The sequence below is a fragment of the Anolis carolinensis genome, chromosome 2, assembly GCF_035594765.1.
Source record: "Anolis carolinensis isolate JA03-04 chromosome 2, rAnoCar3.1.pri, whole genome shotgun sequence".
Taxonomy (NCBI): Eukaryota; Metazoa; Chordata; class Lepidosauria; order Squamata; family Dactyloidae; genus Anolis; species Anolis carolinensis.
The window spans coordinates 17,609,766-17,630,473 of NC_085842.1; the positions used below are offsets into that span (position 1 = coordinate 17,609,766).

At 42.0% G+C, this 20,708-nt stretch overlaps 1 protein-coding gene across 1 annotated transcript in view; it reads right to left on the reverse strand.

Moving 5' to 3' along the window:
* Positions 1–20,708, reverse strand: part of LOC103282849 (uncharacterized) — an 87,735-nt gene that overhangs the window by 65,463 nt on the left and 1,564 nt on the right. The window contains 5 exon segments of the mRNA XM_062969278.1: positions 579–801; positions 6,765–7,451; positions 9,113–9,237; positions 10,812–10,930; positions 18,696–19,220. Coding sequence (XP_062825348.1) covers positions 579–801; positions 6,765–7,451; positions 9,113–9,237; positions 10,812–10,930; positions 18,696–19,217 — 1,676 coding nt within the window. The 5' untranslated portion in view covers positions 19,218–19,220.

The following is a 20,708-nucleotide window of genomic DNA, read 5'->3' on the forward strand; positions in this document are numbered from 1 at the left end:
TTGGTGCTAAATTTGTAAATACAGTAATTACTATATAACATGACTGCATATTGAACTACTTTTTCTGTCAAATTTGTTGTATAACATGATGTTTTGGTGCTTAATTTGTAAAATCATAACCTAATTTGATGTTTATTAGGCTTTTCCTTAATCCCTCATTATCCAAGATATCCGCTTATCCAAGGTTCTGCCGGCCCCTTTAGCTTGGATAAGTGAGACTCTACTGTATTATCATGATAAAGGGCTATAGGGACTATTGAAGCTGCTTCAATAAATGCTAATCAGGTGATTAATTGCAACATCCACACTTGCCTCAGGCAGACAAGAGTTCTTTCTCCCACCCTGGACATTATGCCACAGGTATATAAAACCTCCCTTGTGCAAAATCCCCCTGCCATAGATGTGGGCGAAACGCCAGGAGAGAATGCTTCTGGAACATGGCCATACAGCCTGGAAAACAACACAACCACCTTGTGATCCCAGCCATGAAAGCTGTGCATTCCTTGCCTAAGACAACCCCTCTTTGGACTTGGGTGCAATTGCAAATGGGTTCCAACAATGCCCAGTTTTGCACCCACCTGCAATTGGGGACCTCACACACCTCTGAGGGTGCCTGCCACAGATGTGGGCGAAACGTCAGGAAAGAATGCTGCCGGAACATGGCCATACAGCCTGGAAAACACACAACCACCTTGTGATCCCAGCCATGAAAGCTGTGCATTCCTTGCCTAAGACAACCCCTCTTTGGACTTGGATGAAATTGCAAATGGGTGCAAACAATGCCCAGCTGCAATTGGGGACCTCACAACCTCTGAGGATGCCTGCCACAGATGTGGGCAAAACGTCAGGAGAGAATGCTTCTGGGACATGGCCAGACAGCCTGGGAAACATACAACAACCCTGTGATACCGGCAATGAACGCCTTCGACAACACAATGCACAGCCTGGCCTTTCTCTCCACCTTTTTCGTTCTTTGATCCCAAAGGATCGACTCACCAGATCTTTCCAACCCAAGGGATCCTTCCTTCTCCCCCCAAAAATGGGGGTGAAGCCCAGCAGGAAGGAAGGAAAGAGCTGCTCCTCCAGCCAGTCTCCTCCTCTCCTCTCCAAGGACCCACCTCTTCTCATCACCCACTATTATCCCCCCTCCTCTCTTCGCCTTCCTCCCAACCTCTTGAACTACAACTCCCAGAATTCCTCGCACGCCACTCCCCCACGTTTCCTCAGCAGGGGCTGATGGGAGATGCAGTCCAAGCCTGGGAGAACAAAGCCTTGGGAAGGAAAGTCGGGTTTAAAGGGTTGTGGTATGTTTTCCGGGCTGTATGGCCATGTTCCAGAAGCATTCTCTCCTGACCTTTTGCCCACATCTATTATTATTATTTTATTATGACACAACAAACAAGATAGTTATGCTGGATTTTGTATTTATTATTATTATTATTATTATTATTATTATTATTATTATTTTATTATGACACAGCAAACAAGATAGATATGCTGGATTTCCTATCACAAAATCACAAGTCGAACACTTCCCAAGTGTCTAGGACTGTGTGATGTATTTTCGGATGATGCGTGCAGATCCCAGCAGGGTGGCCTTTTGCAGCTGGCAGATCTTAATTTTGTCAATGTCTATTGTTTCCAAATGTCAGCTGAGATCTTTTGGCACGGCACCCAATGTGCCCATCACCACCGGGACCACCTGCACTGGTTTCTGCCAGTGTCTTTGAAGTTCAACCTTGAGGTCCTGATAGCGGCTGAGTTTTTCCTGTTGTTTTTCGTCAATGTGACTGTCACCTGGGATGGCAACATCAATGAGCCAAACATTTTTTTTCCACAACTGTGATGTCTGGTGTGTTGTGTTCCAGAACTTTGTTAGTCTGGATTTGGAAGTCCCACAGTATCTTTGCGTGTTCATTCTCCAATACTTTTGCAGGTTTGTGATCCCACCAGTTCTTTGCTGCTGGGAGGTGGTACTTGAGGCATAAGTTCCAATGAATCATTTGAGCCACATAGTTGTGCCTCTGTTTGTAGTCTGTCTGTGCGATTTTCTTACAGCAGCTGAGGATATGATCCATGGTTTCGTTGGTTTCCTTGCACAGTCTGCATTTTGGGTCATCAGCTGATTTTTCAATCTTGGCCTTAATTGCCTTTGTTCTGATGGCTTGCTCCTGGGCTGCAAGGATCAGGCCTTCTGTCTCCTTCTTCAAGGTCCCATTTGTGAGCCAGAGCCAGGTCTTCTCCTTATCAACTTTTCCTTCAATTTTGTCAAGGAACTTTCCATGCAATGTTTTGTTGTGCCAGCTGTCAGCTCTAGTTTGTAGTGTGGCTTTCTTGTACTGGTTTTTTTGTATTATTATTATTATTATTATTATTATTATTATTATTATTATTATTATCTACATTTCTATACCGCTTTTCTCACCCCTGGGGGGACTCAAAGCGGTTTACAACATATTAAATGGCAAAATTCAATGCCTTACAAATATATAAAAATATATAACATGTCTAAATAAAATACATACAACTGTAGATTAAATCCATTAAAACTATAAAAACATCAAACAAAGACATATGCATAATATTGGGGTGCAGTGAAAGGACTGGGTGTGAATAATACCTCATAATAACAATATCATAATATGTTGTTGAAGGCTTTCATGGCCTTGTATGTATACAACATGGTTGTTGTATGTTTTCCGGGCTGTGTGGCCATGTTCCAGAAGTATTCTCTCCTGACGTTTCGCCCACATCTATGGCAGGCATCCTCAGAGGTTGTGAGGTATGGAGAAACTAAGCAAGGAAAGGCTTAATATCATAATATATAATACTCATATTATCATATACAGTAGAGTCTCACTTATCCAACATAAACGGGCCGGCAGAACCTTGGATAAGCGAACATGTTGGATAATTAGGAGAAATTAAGAAAAAGCCTATTACACATCAAAATAGGTTATGATTTTACAAATTAAGCACCAAAACATCATGTTATACAACAAATTTGACAGTAAGTAATTACACATTAATGCTATGTAGTAATGACTGTATTTACGAATTTAGCACCAAAATATCACGATATATTGAAAACATTGACTACAAAAATGCGTTGGATAATCCAGAACGTTGGATAAGTGAGTGTTGGATAAGTGAGACTCTACTGTACTAATAATATAATATATTATATATGCATATAGTATTGATAATAATGTTATAATGTAATACAGCACCCTCAGAGGTTGTGAGGTATATTGGGAAAAACTAAGCAAGGAAGGTTTATATATCTGTGGAATGAGGTCCAGGGTGAGAGAAAGAACCCTTGTCTGCTTGAGGCAAGTGTGCATGTTGCAATTAATCACCTTGATTAGCACTGAATAGCCTTGTAGCTTCAAAGTCTGGCAGCTACCTGCCTGGGGGATACTTTGTTGAGAGGTGTTAGCTGGCCCTGATTGTTTCCTGTCTGGAATTCCCCTGGGTTTGTTTTTTAGTGTTGCTCTTTATATTGTTGTTTTAATTGATATATTATATTACTGTTTTATCTTTTTATGTTGTGATTTGTACTATATTTGTTGCTTATATTTTGCCCTTTTGTTGTTTGGGCCGTTGCCCCATGTAAGCCGCCCCAAGTCCCCGCGTGGAGATGGTGCCAGGGTATATAAATAAAGTTTTATTTATTTATTTATTTATAATCCAGTTCAAAGCAAATAATGAGCTGTGTAGAAGCTGTATACTCTTAGGACCCTTCCACACAGCTATACAACCCAGAATATATCAAGGCAGATCATCCACAATACAGTATATGCTTTGAACTGGGTTATCCGAGTCCACACTGCCATATAATCCAGTTCAATGTGGATTGTATACAGCTGTTTGGAAGGGGCCCATGTAGATTAGAGCTTGGGAAACGACTATGGGTTAAATCTACACTGTTAATGTTCACGGTTCAATGCTAAGGAGTCCTGGGAGTTGTAGTTTTACAAGAACTGCAGCCTTCTCTGCCAAAAAATGCAGGTGCCTCGCCAAACTACAGCTTTCAGGCCCGGGCTGTGGCGCAGGCTGGTGAGCAGCTAGCCAGCTGCAGCCAGCTGCAACAAATCACTCTGACCAGGAGGTCATGAGTTCGAGGCCTGCTCGGAGCCTATGTTTGTCTTGTCTTTGTTCTATGTTAAAGGCATTGAATGTTTGCCTTATATGTGTATTGTGATCTGCCCTGAGTCCCCTTTGGGGTGAGAAGGGCGGAATATAAATACTGTAAATGAAATAAATAAATAAATTCAGGACTCCATAACACTGAGCCATGGCAGTTCAATTTTAGTTCAAATTCTGCATTAATCCTGCACCTTGTAACTTCCAGAATCAGTTGGAGAAATCTACGTTTTGGAATGAAAAGCAGCAGTTTTATTCACAGCTCATGGGTAACATCAACATTAGCTAAAATGTTTTCCACTTGTCGAACATGGCACCCTCCCACCCTGGAGATGTATAGTTCTCCAGGGGCACCAAACAAAAATGTGTCTTTTCTCTCCTTTCCACTGAACTCCGGCGATTCTGGCAAAGGACTATATCGGCAGATGAATCAGTCGCCACCAACCTCCCTCAAAAGTTCATTTATATATATTTTTTATTTAAGGTCTGCAGATATGCGCTGGTACACATTAGCACACCTATGGACCAGATCTGCAGCAGCAAATCTCATCCAAACTATTTATTGTTCTCCAACTATTTAATAAAATGTATCTTTCCTTGCAACTTTTGCCTCTCTTGTATCCTTTCTATCCTATCAAGTTATGTATCAAATACAGTAGAGTCTCATTTATTCAACATTCTCTTATCCAACATGCCTTTTAGTAGTCAATGTTTTTGTAGTCAATGTTTTCAATACATCGTGATATTTTGGTGCTAAATTTGTAAATACAGTAAAAAAAAAGGTAAAGGTTTCCCCTGACATTAAGTCCAGTCGTGACCGACTCTGGGGCTTGGTGCTCATCTCCATTTCTAAGCCAAAGAGCTGGCATTGTCCGTAGACACCTCCAAGGTCATGTGGCCGGCATGACTGCATGGAGCGTAGAGTCTCACTTATCCAAGCCTCGCTTATCCAAGCTTCTGGATTATCCAAGCCATTTTTGTAGTCCATGTTTTCAATGTATCGTGATATTTTGGTGCTAAATTTATAAATACAGTAATTACAACATAACATTACTGCATATTGAACTACTTTTTCTGTGCAATTTGTTGTATAACATGATGTTTTGGTGCTTAATTTGTAAAATCATAACCTAATTTGATGTTTAATAGGCTTGTCCTTAATCCCTCCTTATCATCCAACATATTCGCTTATCCAACATTCTGCTGGCTCGTTTATGTTGGATAAGTGAGACTCTACTGTATGTAAATGAGCTGGCAGAACGTTGGATAACTGAAAATGTTGGATAATGAGTTATTAAGGAAAAGTCTATTAAATGTCAAATTACATTATGATTTTACAAGTTAAGCACCAAAACATGATGTTTTACAACAAGTCTGCCACTTGTTTGGGAGCGTGGCTACACTAGGAGCCGGGCTGTGGCGCAGGCTGGTGAGCAGCTGCTGCAATAAATCACTCTGACCTTGAGGTCATGAGTTTGAGGCCAGCCCATGGCGGGGTGAGCACCCGTCAATTAAAAATGGAAAAAAAATAGCCCCTGCTTGTTGCTAACCTAGCAACCCGAAATATAGTTGCATCTATCAAGTGGGAAATAAGGTACCACTTATAAAAGTGGGGAGGCAAGTTTAACTAATTTACGATGCCGGAATGAGGAAGTGAGGAAGTGCCATCAGAGTGGATGATGAAGCAGCTGCTCCCCCCTGTGGCCAGAATCGAACATCCCTCAGGAGAAGGTTAAATTGCCTCTGCGTCTGTCTGTCTGTCTATCTCTGTCTCAGTTCGATGTGTTTATGGGCATTGAATGTTTGCCCTATATGTACATAATGTGATCCGCCCTGAGTCCCCTTCGGGGTGAGAAAGAAGGGCGGAATATAAATACTGTAAATAATAAATAGTGTTGTTATTGGGCATGTTGACCCATTGTGCATTGCTGCCTAGAGAAGCAGCTGTGGATCTGGGTGGGAGGCAGACTGCGTTGGATAATACAGAAGGTTGGATGAGCGAAGATTGGATAAGCGAGACTCTACTGTACTCTATTCAAGCCTTGGTAGGATTACTATAGAGCCCCCAGTGGCGCAGTGTGTTAAAGCGCTGAGCTGCTGAACTTGCAGACTGAAAGGTCACAGGTTCTAATCCAGGGAGCAGAGTGAGCACCCGCTGTTAGCTCCAGCTTCTGCCAACCTAGCAGTTCGAAAACATGCAAATGTGAGTAGATCAATAGGTACCGCTCCGGCGGGAAGGTAACGGTGCTCCATGCAGTCATGCCAATGGCCACATGACCTTGGAGGTGTCTACGGACAACGCCGGCTCTTTGGCTTAGAAATGGAGGTGAGCACCAACCCCCAGAGTCAGACATGACTGGACTTAACGTCAGGGGAAACCTTTACCTTTACCTTTTTTAGGATTACTATGACCTCATTCAGCCATTGTCCATGGCTGGTGTAGAGATGCATCTTATTAGTTTGTGATTGACAACTTAATCATTCCAACTCATGACGTATACTTTCCACTTTATTATGTGCTGCCCACTATTTCTTTGCGATCCCACCGTGAGCTACAGAGGTGTATCATTTCAGGGTCCATTTCCATCCAACGCTGGTTCTCCATTCCTTGTGTCTCTACAGTTTCTCTGCTGGGTGGGTTCTTCGATGCCTGGTGAGGTTGGTCTTCTGGTTGAAGCTCTTGTCACACTCCAGGCACTTGTACGGCTTCTCTCCTTGGTGGATCCTCTGGTGCGAGTGGAGGTTCTGGCTGTGACTAAAGCACTTCCCACATTTCAGGCATTTGTAAGGTTTCCCTCTCGCGTGGCTGCGCTGGTGCCGAGTCAGGTAGGACTTCCGGCTGTACATCTTGCCGCACTCCGGACACTTGTGGGGCTTCTCCCCGGTGTGGCTTCCTTGGTGGAACGTGAGCGTTATCTTCTGGCTGAAGCTCTTCCCGCACTCCACGCACACGTACGGCTTCTCGCCGGTGTGGATCCTCTGGTGAGAGGTAAGGTGTGCGCTCTGGCCAAAGCTTTTCCCGCACTCCACGCACATGTACGGTTTCTCCCCCGTGTGCGTCCTCATGTGCAGGTTGAGGCTGGATTTACTACTGAAGCTTTTCCCGCATACAAGGCACCAACTCCCTTCCTTTCCTTTGTTGGTTTTCTCCTGGGTGGAGCTTTCCGAGACATTGCCGCCCTGAGCAGCAGACGTTGGGTCCTTCTTTTTCTCTTTTGCTTCGGTTTTACTGCTCTTGTCTTCTCCGTAGCCTTCCAACACCATCCTATGTGGCTCTTTTTTTGCATTTTCCTTTCCATCTGTACCTGAGGGAGGAAAACTAGTTTAAAACTAATGGACTATGAAATCACCTGGATACTATATATACAGGGTACGCATACTGGATTGTATTTTGTTTGAATAGATACCATAACTATCTATTGGGCTCGGGCTGTGGCGCAGGCTGGAGAGCAGCTGCAATGAATCACTGCAATGAATCACTCTGAGTTCGAGGCCCGCTCGGAGCCTATGTTTGTCTGTCTTTGTTCTATGTTAAAAGGCATTGAATGTTTGCCTATATGTGTAATGTGATCTGCCCTGAGTCCCCTTCAGGGTGAGAAGGGCGGAATATAAATGCTGTAAATAAATTAAAATAAATAAACTAAGTTTGAGACTATTATTTAGACCAGGGGTCCCCAAACGTTTTAAACAGGGGGCCAGTTCACGATCCTTCGGACCATTGGAGGGCCGGACTATAGTTGGCCACCGAGCAATAAATAACAATAATAATAACAACAACAACAATAATAATAAATAGGAGGGTTGGAAGAGACCCTTTGGGCCATTGAGTCCAATCCCCCTTTGCCTTTGTGCACCAAAAGCACAAGCAAAGCACCCCTAACAGATGGCCACCCAGAATCAATGTTATTATTAATAATAATAATAATAATAATAATAATAATAATGAGGGTTGGAAGAGACCTCTTGGGCCATTGAGTCCAACCCCCTTCTCCCTCTGTGTACCATAAGCACAAGCAAAGCATCCCTGACAGATGGCCACCCAACCTTAATGTTAATAATAATAATAATAATAATAATAATAATAATAATAATAATAATAATAATGGTTGTAAGAGAAGAAGAGACCCCTTGGGTCATTTAGCCCAACCCCCTTCTGCCCTTGTGCCATGGGGGCCGGATAAATGGCTTTGATGGGCCGCATCTGTCCCCCGGGCCTTAGTTTGGAGACCCCTGATTTAGACAAACGACAGGAACGGGTTTACAGTCAACATCCGGGTTAGCTTAAACCCAATCAAGACCCGAGATGGTTTAAAGCAGTGATGGCCAACCTATGACACGCGTGTCAGCACTGACCCGCCTAGCCATTTTTGGGGCCGGGCTGTGGCGCAGGCTGGTGAGCAGCCTGCTGCAATAAAACACTCTGACCAAGAGGTCATGAATTTGAGGCCAGCCCATGGCGGGGTGAGCACCTGACAATTAAAAATAAAAAATAGCCCCTGCTCATTGCTGACCTAGCAGCTTGAAAGATAGTTGCATCTATCAAGTAGGAAATAAGGTATCACTTATAAAAGTGGGGAGGCAAGTTTAACTAATTTACGACGTTGGAATGAGGAAGTGCCATCAGAGTGGATGATGAAGCAGCTGCTCCCCCCTGTGGCCAGAATCGAACATCCCCTCAGGAGAAGGTTAAATTGCCTCTGTGTCTGTCTGTCTCTGTTTGATGTGTTTATGGGCACTGAATGTTTGCCCTATGTGTGTATAATGTGATCCGCCTTGAATCCCCTTTGGGGTGAGAAAGAAAGGTGGAATATAAATACTGCAAATAAATAAATAAATAAATAAATGGCCATGCCTGCTAGTGGATTCTGGGAAATGTAGTCCAAAACATTGCTTTCCCCAAGCCCCTTAATTGTTTATCTTTTGTAAACAATGCCAATTTGCAAGATTCCAGGATAAAATATCTTACCCGGAGAGGCTGTGTTCCCCCACTTTTCCTCCATGACTTCCGCACGGCGGGCCCCTGGGTCCAGATCCAAGTGGCCCCATTCCTCCTCATTGAAATGCACATCTTCCTTCTTGCATGGCCTCGGGTCCTAAAGGAGAGGAAAACAACACTCATAGACAATGGTTTATAAAAAAAATCCAAAAGGCCTTGGTTTTGCCATTTTATATAATTGGCATAATTTTACTATGCCATTGTCTATAAATGGACTTGAACACCCATGGATGCCAAAATTGGTAGATGCACAGGTCAAATGATATACATTTTATTCATTTATTTACAGTATTTATATTATGCCCTTCTCACCCCAAAGGGGACTCAGGGCGGATCACATTGTACACATATAAGGAAAACATTCAATGCCATATACACATAGAACAGAGACAGAGACAGACACAGAGGCAATTTAAACCTTCTCCAGCTTCCAGCTTCCTGAGGGTATGCTTGATTCCGGCCACAGGTGGAGCAGCTGCTTCATCATCCACTGCGATGGCACTTCCTCATTCCAACGGCAGCTGGGTGATTTTTATGGTGTCATAAATTAGCCTCCCCACATATAAGTGGTACCTGAATTTCCTACTTGATAGATGCAACTATCTTTCGGGTTGCTTAGGTCAGCAACGAGCAGGGGCTATATTTTATTTTTAATTAATAATAATAATAATAATAATAATAATAATAATAATAATAATAATAATAAACTTTATTTATATACTGCCCTGTCTCCCGGATGGGACTCAGAATGGTTTACAGTCATAAAAGGCCAGGCTGTGGCGCAGCTGGCTAGTAACCAGCTGCTATAAATCACTACTGACCGAGAGGTCATGAGTTCGAAGCCCGGGTCGGGTTAAGCCTCCGAACATTAATAGCCCCGGCTTGCTGTTGACCTATGCAGCCCCGAAAGACAGTTGCACCTGTCAATTAGGGAAATTTAGGGACGCTTTATGCGGGAGGCTAATTTACAACACCATAAAACTGCCAGCAAAACACGAGGAAAGGAATGCGGAAGTACAGCCACTACTGGACGGTGAAGCAACAGCTCCCCCTGTGGCCGGAATCGTGAAGCTGGAAAAATGTTAAAAATGCCTCTGAGTCTGTCTAATGTATGTTGTTGTCTGTTGGCATTGAATGTTTGCCATATATGTGTTCATTGTAATCCGCCCTGAGTCCCCTTCAGGGTGAGAAGGGCGGAATATAAATACTGTAAATAAATAAATAAATAAAAGCAACACCAACATTACATAACAACATAATAACACATGATTAAACAAAGTAAAATAATACAATTATAACAATAAATAACACTTACATTACCAGATCAAGGGGACGGGAACCATAAACCCAATATATTAAAATGCATCATTTTAGGCTAGGGAAATCTTGTGCAATATATTCATAGACGATATTAATTGTCGGGTGCTCACCCCGACACGGGCTGGCCTCGAACTCATGACCTCTTGGTCAGAGTGATTTATTGCAGCTGGCTGCTAACCAGCCTGCGCCACAGCTCGGCCCTCTGTATAGCCTTTTTAAAACAAACAGCATTAACAATATCTTATATTGACAGCTTCAATAGAAAGAAAGACAGATATTTTGGGTGGGGGAAGAGATGCAAAGGGCATTCAGGCTGCTCCTCTTTCAACCCACTGAAGTTATTTTCCTTTCCCGATCCATCAGTTCAGAAGCCACTTCTGATCCACTGCTACAAAGGGACGGTATCATCGGCATACAATGAAGCTTCTCCGGCTCTGGAAGATTGGCGGACACAAATGTCTCTGGCTCCTGAGAAGACCAATGAGCATCATCACAAGGGGCAGAGAGAAAGAGAGAAGGATTAGAAAAGGGATGGTTACAAGTCATAGGTTTGGTGGGCTATCTCTTTTCACGTAAGTGTGTGGTCTATAGTACAGAGACAGGAGAGGATCGTGGAAGGCTATACAATTGCCTCCCCACATTTTGATTTTTGTAGATTTCATTATTCATTGATTTAATTTTTAAAAATGTTCATTATCCCACGATATTTATTTATTTATTTACTATCTATCTATCTATATATATATATTGTGCATAATTCCCATGGAGTAAACAACAAAACCACTGGACCAAATCACACCAAATTTGGTCACAAAAGACATTAGCCATCCAATCAATCTGCATGCGGCAGCGTGTCAGCAAAAATTTATTTATTTATTTATTTACAGTATTTATATTCCGCCCTTCTCACCCCGAAGGGGACTCAGGGCGGATCACATTACACATATAAGGCAAACATTCAATGCCTTTACATAGAACAAAAACAAAGACAAACGCAGGCTCCGAGCTGGCCTCGAACTCATGACCTCTTGGTCAGAGTGATTTGTTGCAGCTGGCTGCAGCTGGCTGCTCACCAGCCTGCGCCACAGCCCGGGCCACGATATATCCAAAGCATAATAATCTCAGTACAGTATAATCATCCTGGATTCTATTTATTTATTTATTTACAGCATTTATATTCCACCCTTCTCACCCTGAAGGGGACTCAAGAAAGAATTAATATTTGATTTGCTTAAAGAACGATTCGTAATACGGTACTGGAATCATTTTAGATGAAGTGTACATTTGTGCTGCTCCGAAGCTAAATACAGTCACCTTGGGAAAAATAATATTTGGACGACAACTCCCAGAATCTCCCCTAGACTAAAAAAGGGTAACATTTATGTATTTATTTATTTACAGTATTTATATTCCGCCCTTCTCACCCCAAAGGGGACTCAGGGCGGATCACATTACACATATAAAGCAAACATTCAATGCCTTAACATAGAACAAAGACAAGACAAACATAGGCTCCGAGCTGGCCTCGAACTCATGACCTCTTGGTCAGAGTAATTTGTTACAGCTGGCTGGCTGCTCACCAGCCTGCGCCACAGCCCGGGTTCCAAGAACAAGCTGCCGAGCTGTAAAAATATCTGTCTGTCTGCCTATCTGTCTCACCCATTGGATTGTTAGGATTTCTGAGAGTTGAAGGCCAAAACATCTGGGGACCCACAAGTTGAGAACTACTGGCTTAAAGAGTTGGGTCTGTTTAGAGTGCTGAAGAAAAGGTTGAGAGGAGACATGAGAGCCATGTATAAAGGTGTGAAAGTAAGGCAGGAATGAAGGGGTAGGAGGAAATGGCCATATAAGGAGGTACGAGCAGGCCAGGAACACAGCCGATGGGTTATCACATGGTTTCCCTGAAATCATGTGTTTTGAGAGAAACGAAAGTAATGAAATGTAATACTGCACCACAAATATGCACCAATGGTTTGATATGTGGGCGGTCGTAAACTGAACCCACTGAATTGTATAAATAGACACTCGACCCTGTCTGCGGGGTTCTCCCTTTTCAGCATCTAGTTGTGCGTGGGATGAACCTCTGCAGCTGCAGGAACTTAGTAAACTGCTTTCTTTGGAAAAAACCTCCAGTTGTCTGTCTCCTACTTCCACTGCGTCCGCTCAGACACACGACAAGCTGAGAAGAGGGGAAGTCTGGCTTCCGCTACATTTTCTGGTGACCCCGACGTGATTCCACAATAAGACGGGCCAGGAGATCGGAGACGGATCCCGTTGGCGGGACGGTCCCAACTCGGCGGTGGGGGCCAGAGGCAACTACCGTGAGACGAGAAGGAGCCCCTGAATATTGTAAGACCGGCTGCGGTACTTGCCTCTGATGCCAACGCCGGCCGACGGTGGGAGCCGCAACGACAGCGAGGTTCCAAAGAAACCAGCTAGGAGGAAAAGGATCCAGGGAAAAAGCCCAGGGGCGAAGGTTGGTCCGACGTCTACAGCAATCTGGCAAGTATAGTGGTTAAAATGAGACACTAAGGGAACAGCGCCGGGAGGGACACAAAGGTTCCCAGGGAGATATAAAGGGGTTCTGTCTTGTGATTCCTGACACACACCGTTGAGTGTCCAGGTGCCCAGTCCAAGGCAGTCCCCTCTATTAGGCAGGATGGGAGGCAGTGGGTTCAAATCCACCACCCCATTACAGTGTATGTTAGACAATTTCGGCTCAGTTGCAAGTAGAGCCGTAGAAGGAATTCCCCAGAGAACAAGACTTGTGAGGGTGCCCCAAGACCAAGTCGTGCAGGGCTCATGAGGAGTCGCAACTCCCGGGGAAAGGAAAAAAAAAAACTGTTTGATTTCTTTGTTATGTGTGGGGAATAATGAGTTTCAAGTTCTGCATGTTTCGTGGTAATATTGAAGTGAAAATGAAAAATGAGTCTATAGATTTACACAAAAAATGTTGAGCACAAATATCTAGAAATGTTTTATTACGGTTGAAAAAAAATCTGATCCGAAGAGGGTCTGTCTGTGCTAGTTTGCTTTTGCTGACAAGCTGCAGAGGCCAGAAAAAGGGAGGGAGGCTGTTAAAACTGTCTTTCAAAGGAGTTTTCCTTGTTATTTCTGAGGAACAAAAGCTGTTTTCTTAAAAAGTTTTCCTTTGCACCTGGGCCTCATGCCAAAAAGATAGTGGGAAAATCTTGGCAGACAGTCCAAGGTAAAAACGCCCTGTCATTCTTGTTAAACTCAGGCGAAATGCCCAGAGAAAGATAATGGAATTCCAGTGGACAGCCAAGGTCAATGAAAGCCGCTGTGAACTAGTGAAGTTTTAAAAATGTAATGTGAATTTAATATGAAAAAAAAAGAAAGAAAGAAAATGATGATGTAAATGTGTGTATATATATATATATATATATTGGGGTTCTGTCTTTCACCTGGATCTTAAATCCTTGCTTTGGACTATTTTGGGACAACTGGGTGAGAATGTTTCATGAGCTGAGAGAGAGTGTGTGACTTTATCTAAACAACTAACCACTAATCAGAATTCCTGTGGACCTTGTGTGAATGAGATGTATGTGTTGAATTCAAAATGCATAAAGAGTTATAAACAATGTTAGTAGATTTGTTCAGAAGCAATTCGGAAGCTGTAGATATTTTTTTGGGGGGGGAAAAAATGGTCTTAGGCTTGAAAAAAAAAATTCCTTGTTTTGAAAGAACAATGCTTCAGTGTTTTTAGAGAACATGGTGATACAACAGATAAGAGCTGGACATCTGCCCAGAAATTGAATCTCAAGGAAAAAAAAATGAGCCTGAACAAGTGCACTTTTGAAAACTCAAGCCTCTGTGGGCTACTCCCCCTTTTTCTGTTCTACAGACTTTAAACCCCTTACAGGTTATAGGGAAATGTTGGAGGTTCTTTTTTTTTGCAGCACTTTGGAATACAAGGAGAGGAGTTATTGGTTGTAGAGACTTTGTATGGAAAACTGTCACAAGTTGGCAGTGCAAAAAATAAAATAAAAATAAATTATTTTTGAAAAAAAAAAATTGACCCCATATTCCTGACACAGAAGGATTAAGAACTGACATTGATTTTTAAATTTTTGATTGACATTTTATTAAAAAATGGAGCTAGTGCCCAAGTGATAAAAAGTTATCCTTTTGAGAACCAAAGACATGATATAATTGGCTACGTCTCATGTTGCTTCATAATAATTTTGTGAGATTTGGATTCTGGACTTTGTGATTTTGGCCCAACTCTTTCTAAAGGTTACGGAAAGGAAGGACTAGGACTTTTGTAAACGGGACATTAGATCATGCAAATAGGGGCATTTTTTCCATCGCCCCCAGCCTGGATTTTGCCAGATTTGAGAAGCGGCAGGAGGCTTTTCAACGTGTGTTACTAACAAATTTTGAGCTGTTCAACGAGTCGGTGTAAAAGGGGAATTGAGTAAGTTTAACACTGCAGCAGGACTGGAGTGGAAGATTGCATTGCAGCAAGTGCACGATTGTTAAATCGTTTGCGGAAAGGAAAAGAAAAAGATGCGGAGAAGAAAGATTTTGTTGGATTTCAAGACAGATGAGTGTGTTGTCAAAGGCACAACCTCTGAGGAGGCCTGCCTTGGATGTGAGCGAAACGACTAGAGAGAGTGCTTCAAGAGCCATACAGCCTGGAAGGATGAGTATTTCCCTCCCCTTCTTTTCCCTCTCATTGTTTTTTTTTGCTACAGGTCCTGAACTCCTGTATGGGATAAACCCAGAAGTCTATGAGACATGTTTATTGAGAGGCCTGGGAGGGCCTATAGGTGTTGCTGAGTGTTAAGGCTGTGATGGAGTGTGGCATCAGGCTGGAGGCTGTAAGGGCTGACCAACTCAACAACATACAATTTTCTATTTTGACCCAACTCTCCTGGATAGGACCTTTTGTAATGGGACATTGCAAATAATTCGGATTTTTGACGGATTTGAGAGACAATGAGGGACTTTTTCATATGCCATCTAACAACCTTGCTTTTTAAGCCAAAAGGAGGATATAGCACGGAGACAATGTGACAAAGAATAAAATAAGTTAACCATTGCAGCAGGACCAGAGTAAAAAGGATTACTGCAGATCGCGAAAGAAGGCCCATGGAGGAATCATTTCTCAAGAGGCCATGGAGGGGTCGTTTGGGAGCTGAATAGTGGCCTACCTGCCTCACCCGTGGAGAGACAAGGGATTTCAACAAGATTGGCTGAGACAAAAGTGATGCCGAACAGGATGATCGACAGATGGGTAATCCGTTCCCCCTCCCCCATTCTCTCTCACTGTCTTCCTGCTTTCTTTTTCAGCTTTTTTTGGACTCCTGTTCCTAAATTGGAGATCCATAAGGCATTGTTACTGAGAGGCCTGTTTTCCAAAATGGAGATCCATAAGGCATTATTACTGGAAGGCCTGTTTTGGAATCCAAAACCTGTAGGAGTTTAAGTCTACCCCACGCCACACATACTGGGTATGACAGCTAAAGCCCTGTGAGAGATGGAGATTTTCTTTACAGACTTTTCTTTACACAGAGACAATTCTTAGAGACTAGAGACTTGATTGGACAAAGAGACTTTCTTCAAATTAACTGAACATTATTCCTTTGATCAAGGAAGAGGAAACACACCCCCAGTTTGACTTTATGCCAAAGACTGAAAAGACCTGAAAGTTGGACATGTATGTGAATGGCCACCTCTGGCCATAGCAACAAATCCATCATCGGAAGAAGCCAAATGACTGGGCTAGATCAGAATTCTACTGTGGACTATGTCCTTTCTAAAACCTGATTAATATTTTTAATCCTCATGTGTTGTTTACCTCTGGTGATGAAACTATGTACAAATGCTATTCTGCGCTCATTTTCCACTGAAAAGATAGCTTGGCTGCAAGCTAGAAGGGATTGGAGGGACCCATAAGTCTGCTCATTTAGTTTGCTTCAGCTTTTGTATACACGCTTCGCAAAAAAAAAAAAAAATGGGGGAATAAGGCAGGAATGAAGGGGTAGGAGGAAATGGCCATATAAGGAGGTACGAGCAGGCCAGGAACACAGCCGATGGGTTATCACATGGTTTCCCTGAAATCATGTGTTTTGAGAGAAACGAAAGTAATGAAATGTAATACTGCACCACAAATATGCACCAGTGGTTTGATATGTGGGCGGTCGTAAACTGAACCCACTGAATTGTATAAATAGACACTCGACCCTGTCTGCGGGGTTCTCCCTTTTCAGCATCTAGTTGTGCATGGGATGAACCTCTGCAGCTGCAGGAACTTAGTAAACTGCTTTCTTTGGAAAAAACCTCCAGTTGTCTGTCTCCTACTTCCACTGCGTCCGCTCAGACACACGACAAGCTGAGAAGAGGGGAAGTCTGGCTTCCGCTACAAAAGAATATGTCATAACGAAGCGGGAAGAGGCTTGTTTTCTGTTGCCTTGGAGGCTAGGACTCTGAGCAATGGGTTCAAACTACAGGAGAGGAGATTCCACCTGAACATTAGGAAGAACTTCTTGACTGTATGAGCTGTTCAGCAGTGGAACTCTCTGCCTCAGAGTCTGGTGGAAGCTCCTTCCTTGGAAACTTTTAAACAGAGGCTGGATTGGCCATCTGTCAGGGATACTTTGATTGTGTTTTCCTGCATGGCAGGGGGTTGGATTAGATATCCCATGTGGTCTCTTCTAACTTAATTACAGTAGAGTCTCACTTATCCAACATAAACAGGCCGGCAGAACCTTGGATAAGCGAAAATGTTGGGATTAAGAAAAAAGCCTATTAAACATAAAATTACATTATGATTTTACAAATTAAGCACCAAAACATCATGTTTGACAACAAATTGACAGAAGAAGCAGTTCAATACACAGTAATATATTATAATTATATTATAATAAATATATTTATTATAATATAATAAATTATAATTATATTATATTATAACATTATAATGGAATACAATATTATACCACTAATAATACAATATAATGATATTAATTATATATTAAATGTAATATTACTAATAAAATTACCATATAACGATATAGCACAATATGGTAATTTAATGCTTATATTGTGCTGTGCTAATAATATATTGTATGTTCATTTGATTTGTAAGCCGTAATATTATAATGGAATACAATATTATACTGCTAATAATACAATATAATAATATTAATTATATATTATATATTAAATGTAACATTACTAATAATATTACCATATAACGATATAGTACAATATGGTAATTTAATGTTTATATTGTGCTATGCTAATAATATATTGTATGTTCATTTGATTTGTAAGCCACACTGAGTCCCATTCGGGGTGAGAAGAACGGGATATAAATGTAGTAAATAAATAATGTTACAGTAGAGTCTCACTTATCCAACATTCTGGATTATCCAACGCATTTTTGTAGTCAATGTTTTCAATATATTGTGATATTTTGGTGCTAAATTCGTAAATACAGTAGAGTCTCACTTATCCAACATAAACGGGCCAGCAGAATGTTGGATAAGCGAATATGTTGGATAATAAGGAGGCATTAAGGAAAAGCCTATTAAACATCAAATTAGGTTATGATTTTACAAATAAAGCACCAAAACATCATGTTAGACAACAAATTTGGCAGAAAAAGTAGTTCAATACGCAGTAATGCTATGTAGTAATTACTGTATTTACGAATTTAGCACCAAAATATCACAATATATTGAAAACATTGACTACAAAAATGCGTTGGATAATCCAGAACGTTGGATAACCGAGTGTTGGATAAGTGAGACTCTACTGTACATTAATTACTACATAGCATTAATCTGTAATGAACTACTTTTTCTGTCTAATTTGTTGTATAACATGATGTTTTGGTGCTTAATTTGTAAAATCATAACCTATTTTGATGTTTAATAGGCTTTTTCTTAATCTCTCCTTATTATCCAACATATTCACTTATCCAACATTCTGCCGGCCCGTTTATGTTGGATAAGTGAGACTCTACTGTATATAGTAATTACTGTATTTAGCATCAAAACATTGCAACATTGACTACAAAAACGTTGACTACTAAAAGGTAGACTGTATTGGATAATACAGAACCTTGGATAAGTGAAGCTTGGATAAGTGAGACTCTACTGTATTCCATGATTGTAAGTGTGCATAAGCTGAACATAAGTCATAGAGAATATTTACCAACTCCAAAATTCCCCATGCACCTCCTAGGATGAGTTGTTCTCACCTGCTTTACTCCTCTTTCCAGTTCCTGCTTCTTCTCCTCGGCCTGACTCAGGAGGAAACCTTCTGCCAGGGCCACTGCCTGGGAACTGGTTTCTGCTCCACTTTCTCTCACCCAGCTCTCCATTTCTTGGGGAAGGATGGCCAGGAACTGCTCCAGGATCACCAAATCCAAGATGTGCTTTTTGGTGTGTCGCTCCGGCTTCAGCCACTGCCGGCAGAGGACATGGAGTCGGCCGCAGACCTCTCTCGGTCCCTCGGCCTCCTGGTAACGGAATTGCCTGAAACGCTGGCGCTGGATATCTGCGGGATCCGTGTCATCATCCGAGGCTTTTCGAACCAAGAAATCCCTGCTTCTCCCGACCTGAATGATACGGAGCCCTACGCCTACATCGGAGCAAGCCTTGTCGTGCTGCTCCATCTTTAACCCACAATCCAACGTAGCCTCCAACATGGCCACGGGATTGTTTTCCTTTCTTTGGACAGATTTTCCAGCTGCAATAATTTTCCAGAGCGAGGATACCATGCACTGCAAAGAAAAGAAAAAATAGAATTCTTATCAATACAGTACAACTGCCATGTTAAGAGGAGGAAACAGCTTCAGCTGGCCCTGAAAGAACAGTGAACGAAAAGGAAATGTGTGAACTTGATTCTTCCTTATGGAGGAGGACACGATTCCACATGTGAATCCACCATTTAGACAGCAATTGGGTCCGGTAAGATGTGATGTTAGGAATTGAAGGAGTTGAAGTTCAAAACACCTGGACAGCCAAAGTTTGCCCATACCTGTTATAAACATATCTTGGAGTAATAATAATAATAATAATAATAATAATAATAATAATATGTAAAGCAAAGTGAAGAACCTGCTTTGATTGAAGTCAAAAATCAGAAACTCCTCAAAGCACAGCAGACAAAAAACCAGTACAAGAAAACCGCACTACAAACTAGAGCTGACAGCTGGCACAACAAAACATTGCATGGAAAGTTCCTTGACAAAATTGAAGGAAAAGCTGATAAGGAGAAGACCTGGCTCTGGCTCACAAAATTGAAGGAAAAGCTGATAAGGAGAAGACCTGGCTCTGGCTCTCCCCTGACGAAGGAGACAGAAGGCCTGATCCTTGCAGCCCAGGAGCAAGCCATCAGAACAAAGGCAATTAAGGCCAAGATCCAAAAATCAGCTGATGACCCAAAATGCAGACTGTGCAAGGAAACTGACGAAACCATTGATCATATCCTCAGCTGCTGTAAGAAAATCGCACAGACAGACTACAAACAGAGGCACAACTATGTGGCCCAAATGATTCATTGGAACTTATGCCTCAAGTACCACCTCCCAGCAGCAAAGAACTGTTGGGATCACAAACCTGCAAAAGTATTGGAAAATGAGCACGCAAAGATACTGTGGGACTTCCGAATCCAGACTGACAAAGTTCTGGAACACAACACACCAGACATCACAGTTGTGGAAAAGAAAAAGGTTTGGATCATTGATGTCACCATCCCAGGTGACAGTCGCCTTGACGAAAAACAACAGGAAAAACTCAGCCGCTATCAGGACCTCAAGATTGAACTTCAAAGACTCTGTCAGAAACCAGTGCAGGTGGTCCCAGTGGTGATGGGCACATTGGGTGCCATGCCAAAAGATCTCATCCAGCATTTGGAAACAATAGACATTGACAAAATTAAGATCTGCCAGCTGCAAAAGGCCACCCTGCTGCTGCGCATCATCCGAAAATACATCACACAGTCCTAGACACTTGGGAAGTGTTCGACTTGTGATTTTGTGATATGAAATCCAGCATATCTATCTTGTTTGCTGTGTCATAATAAAATAATAATAATAATAATAATAATAATAATAATAATAATAATAATAATAATGTTGACCGGCTATATCTGCCTAGAAGATAAGGTGGCAGAGGATTCTTGAGAGTAAAACAAGCAGTCAAAGAAGAAGAACATGCCCTGGCAGAATATGTAACGCAAAGTGAAGAACCTGCTTTGATTGAAGTCA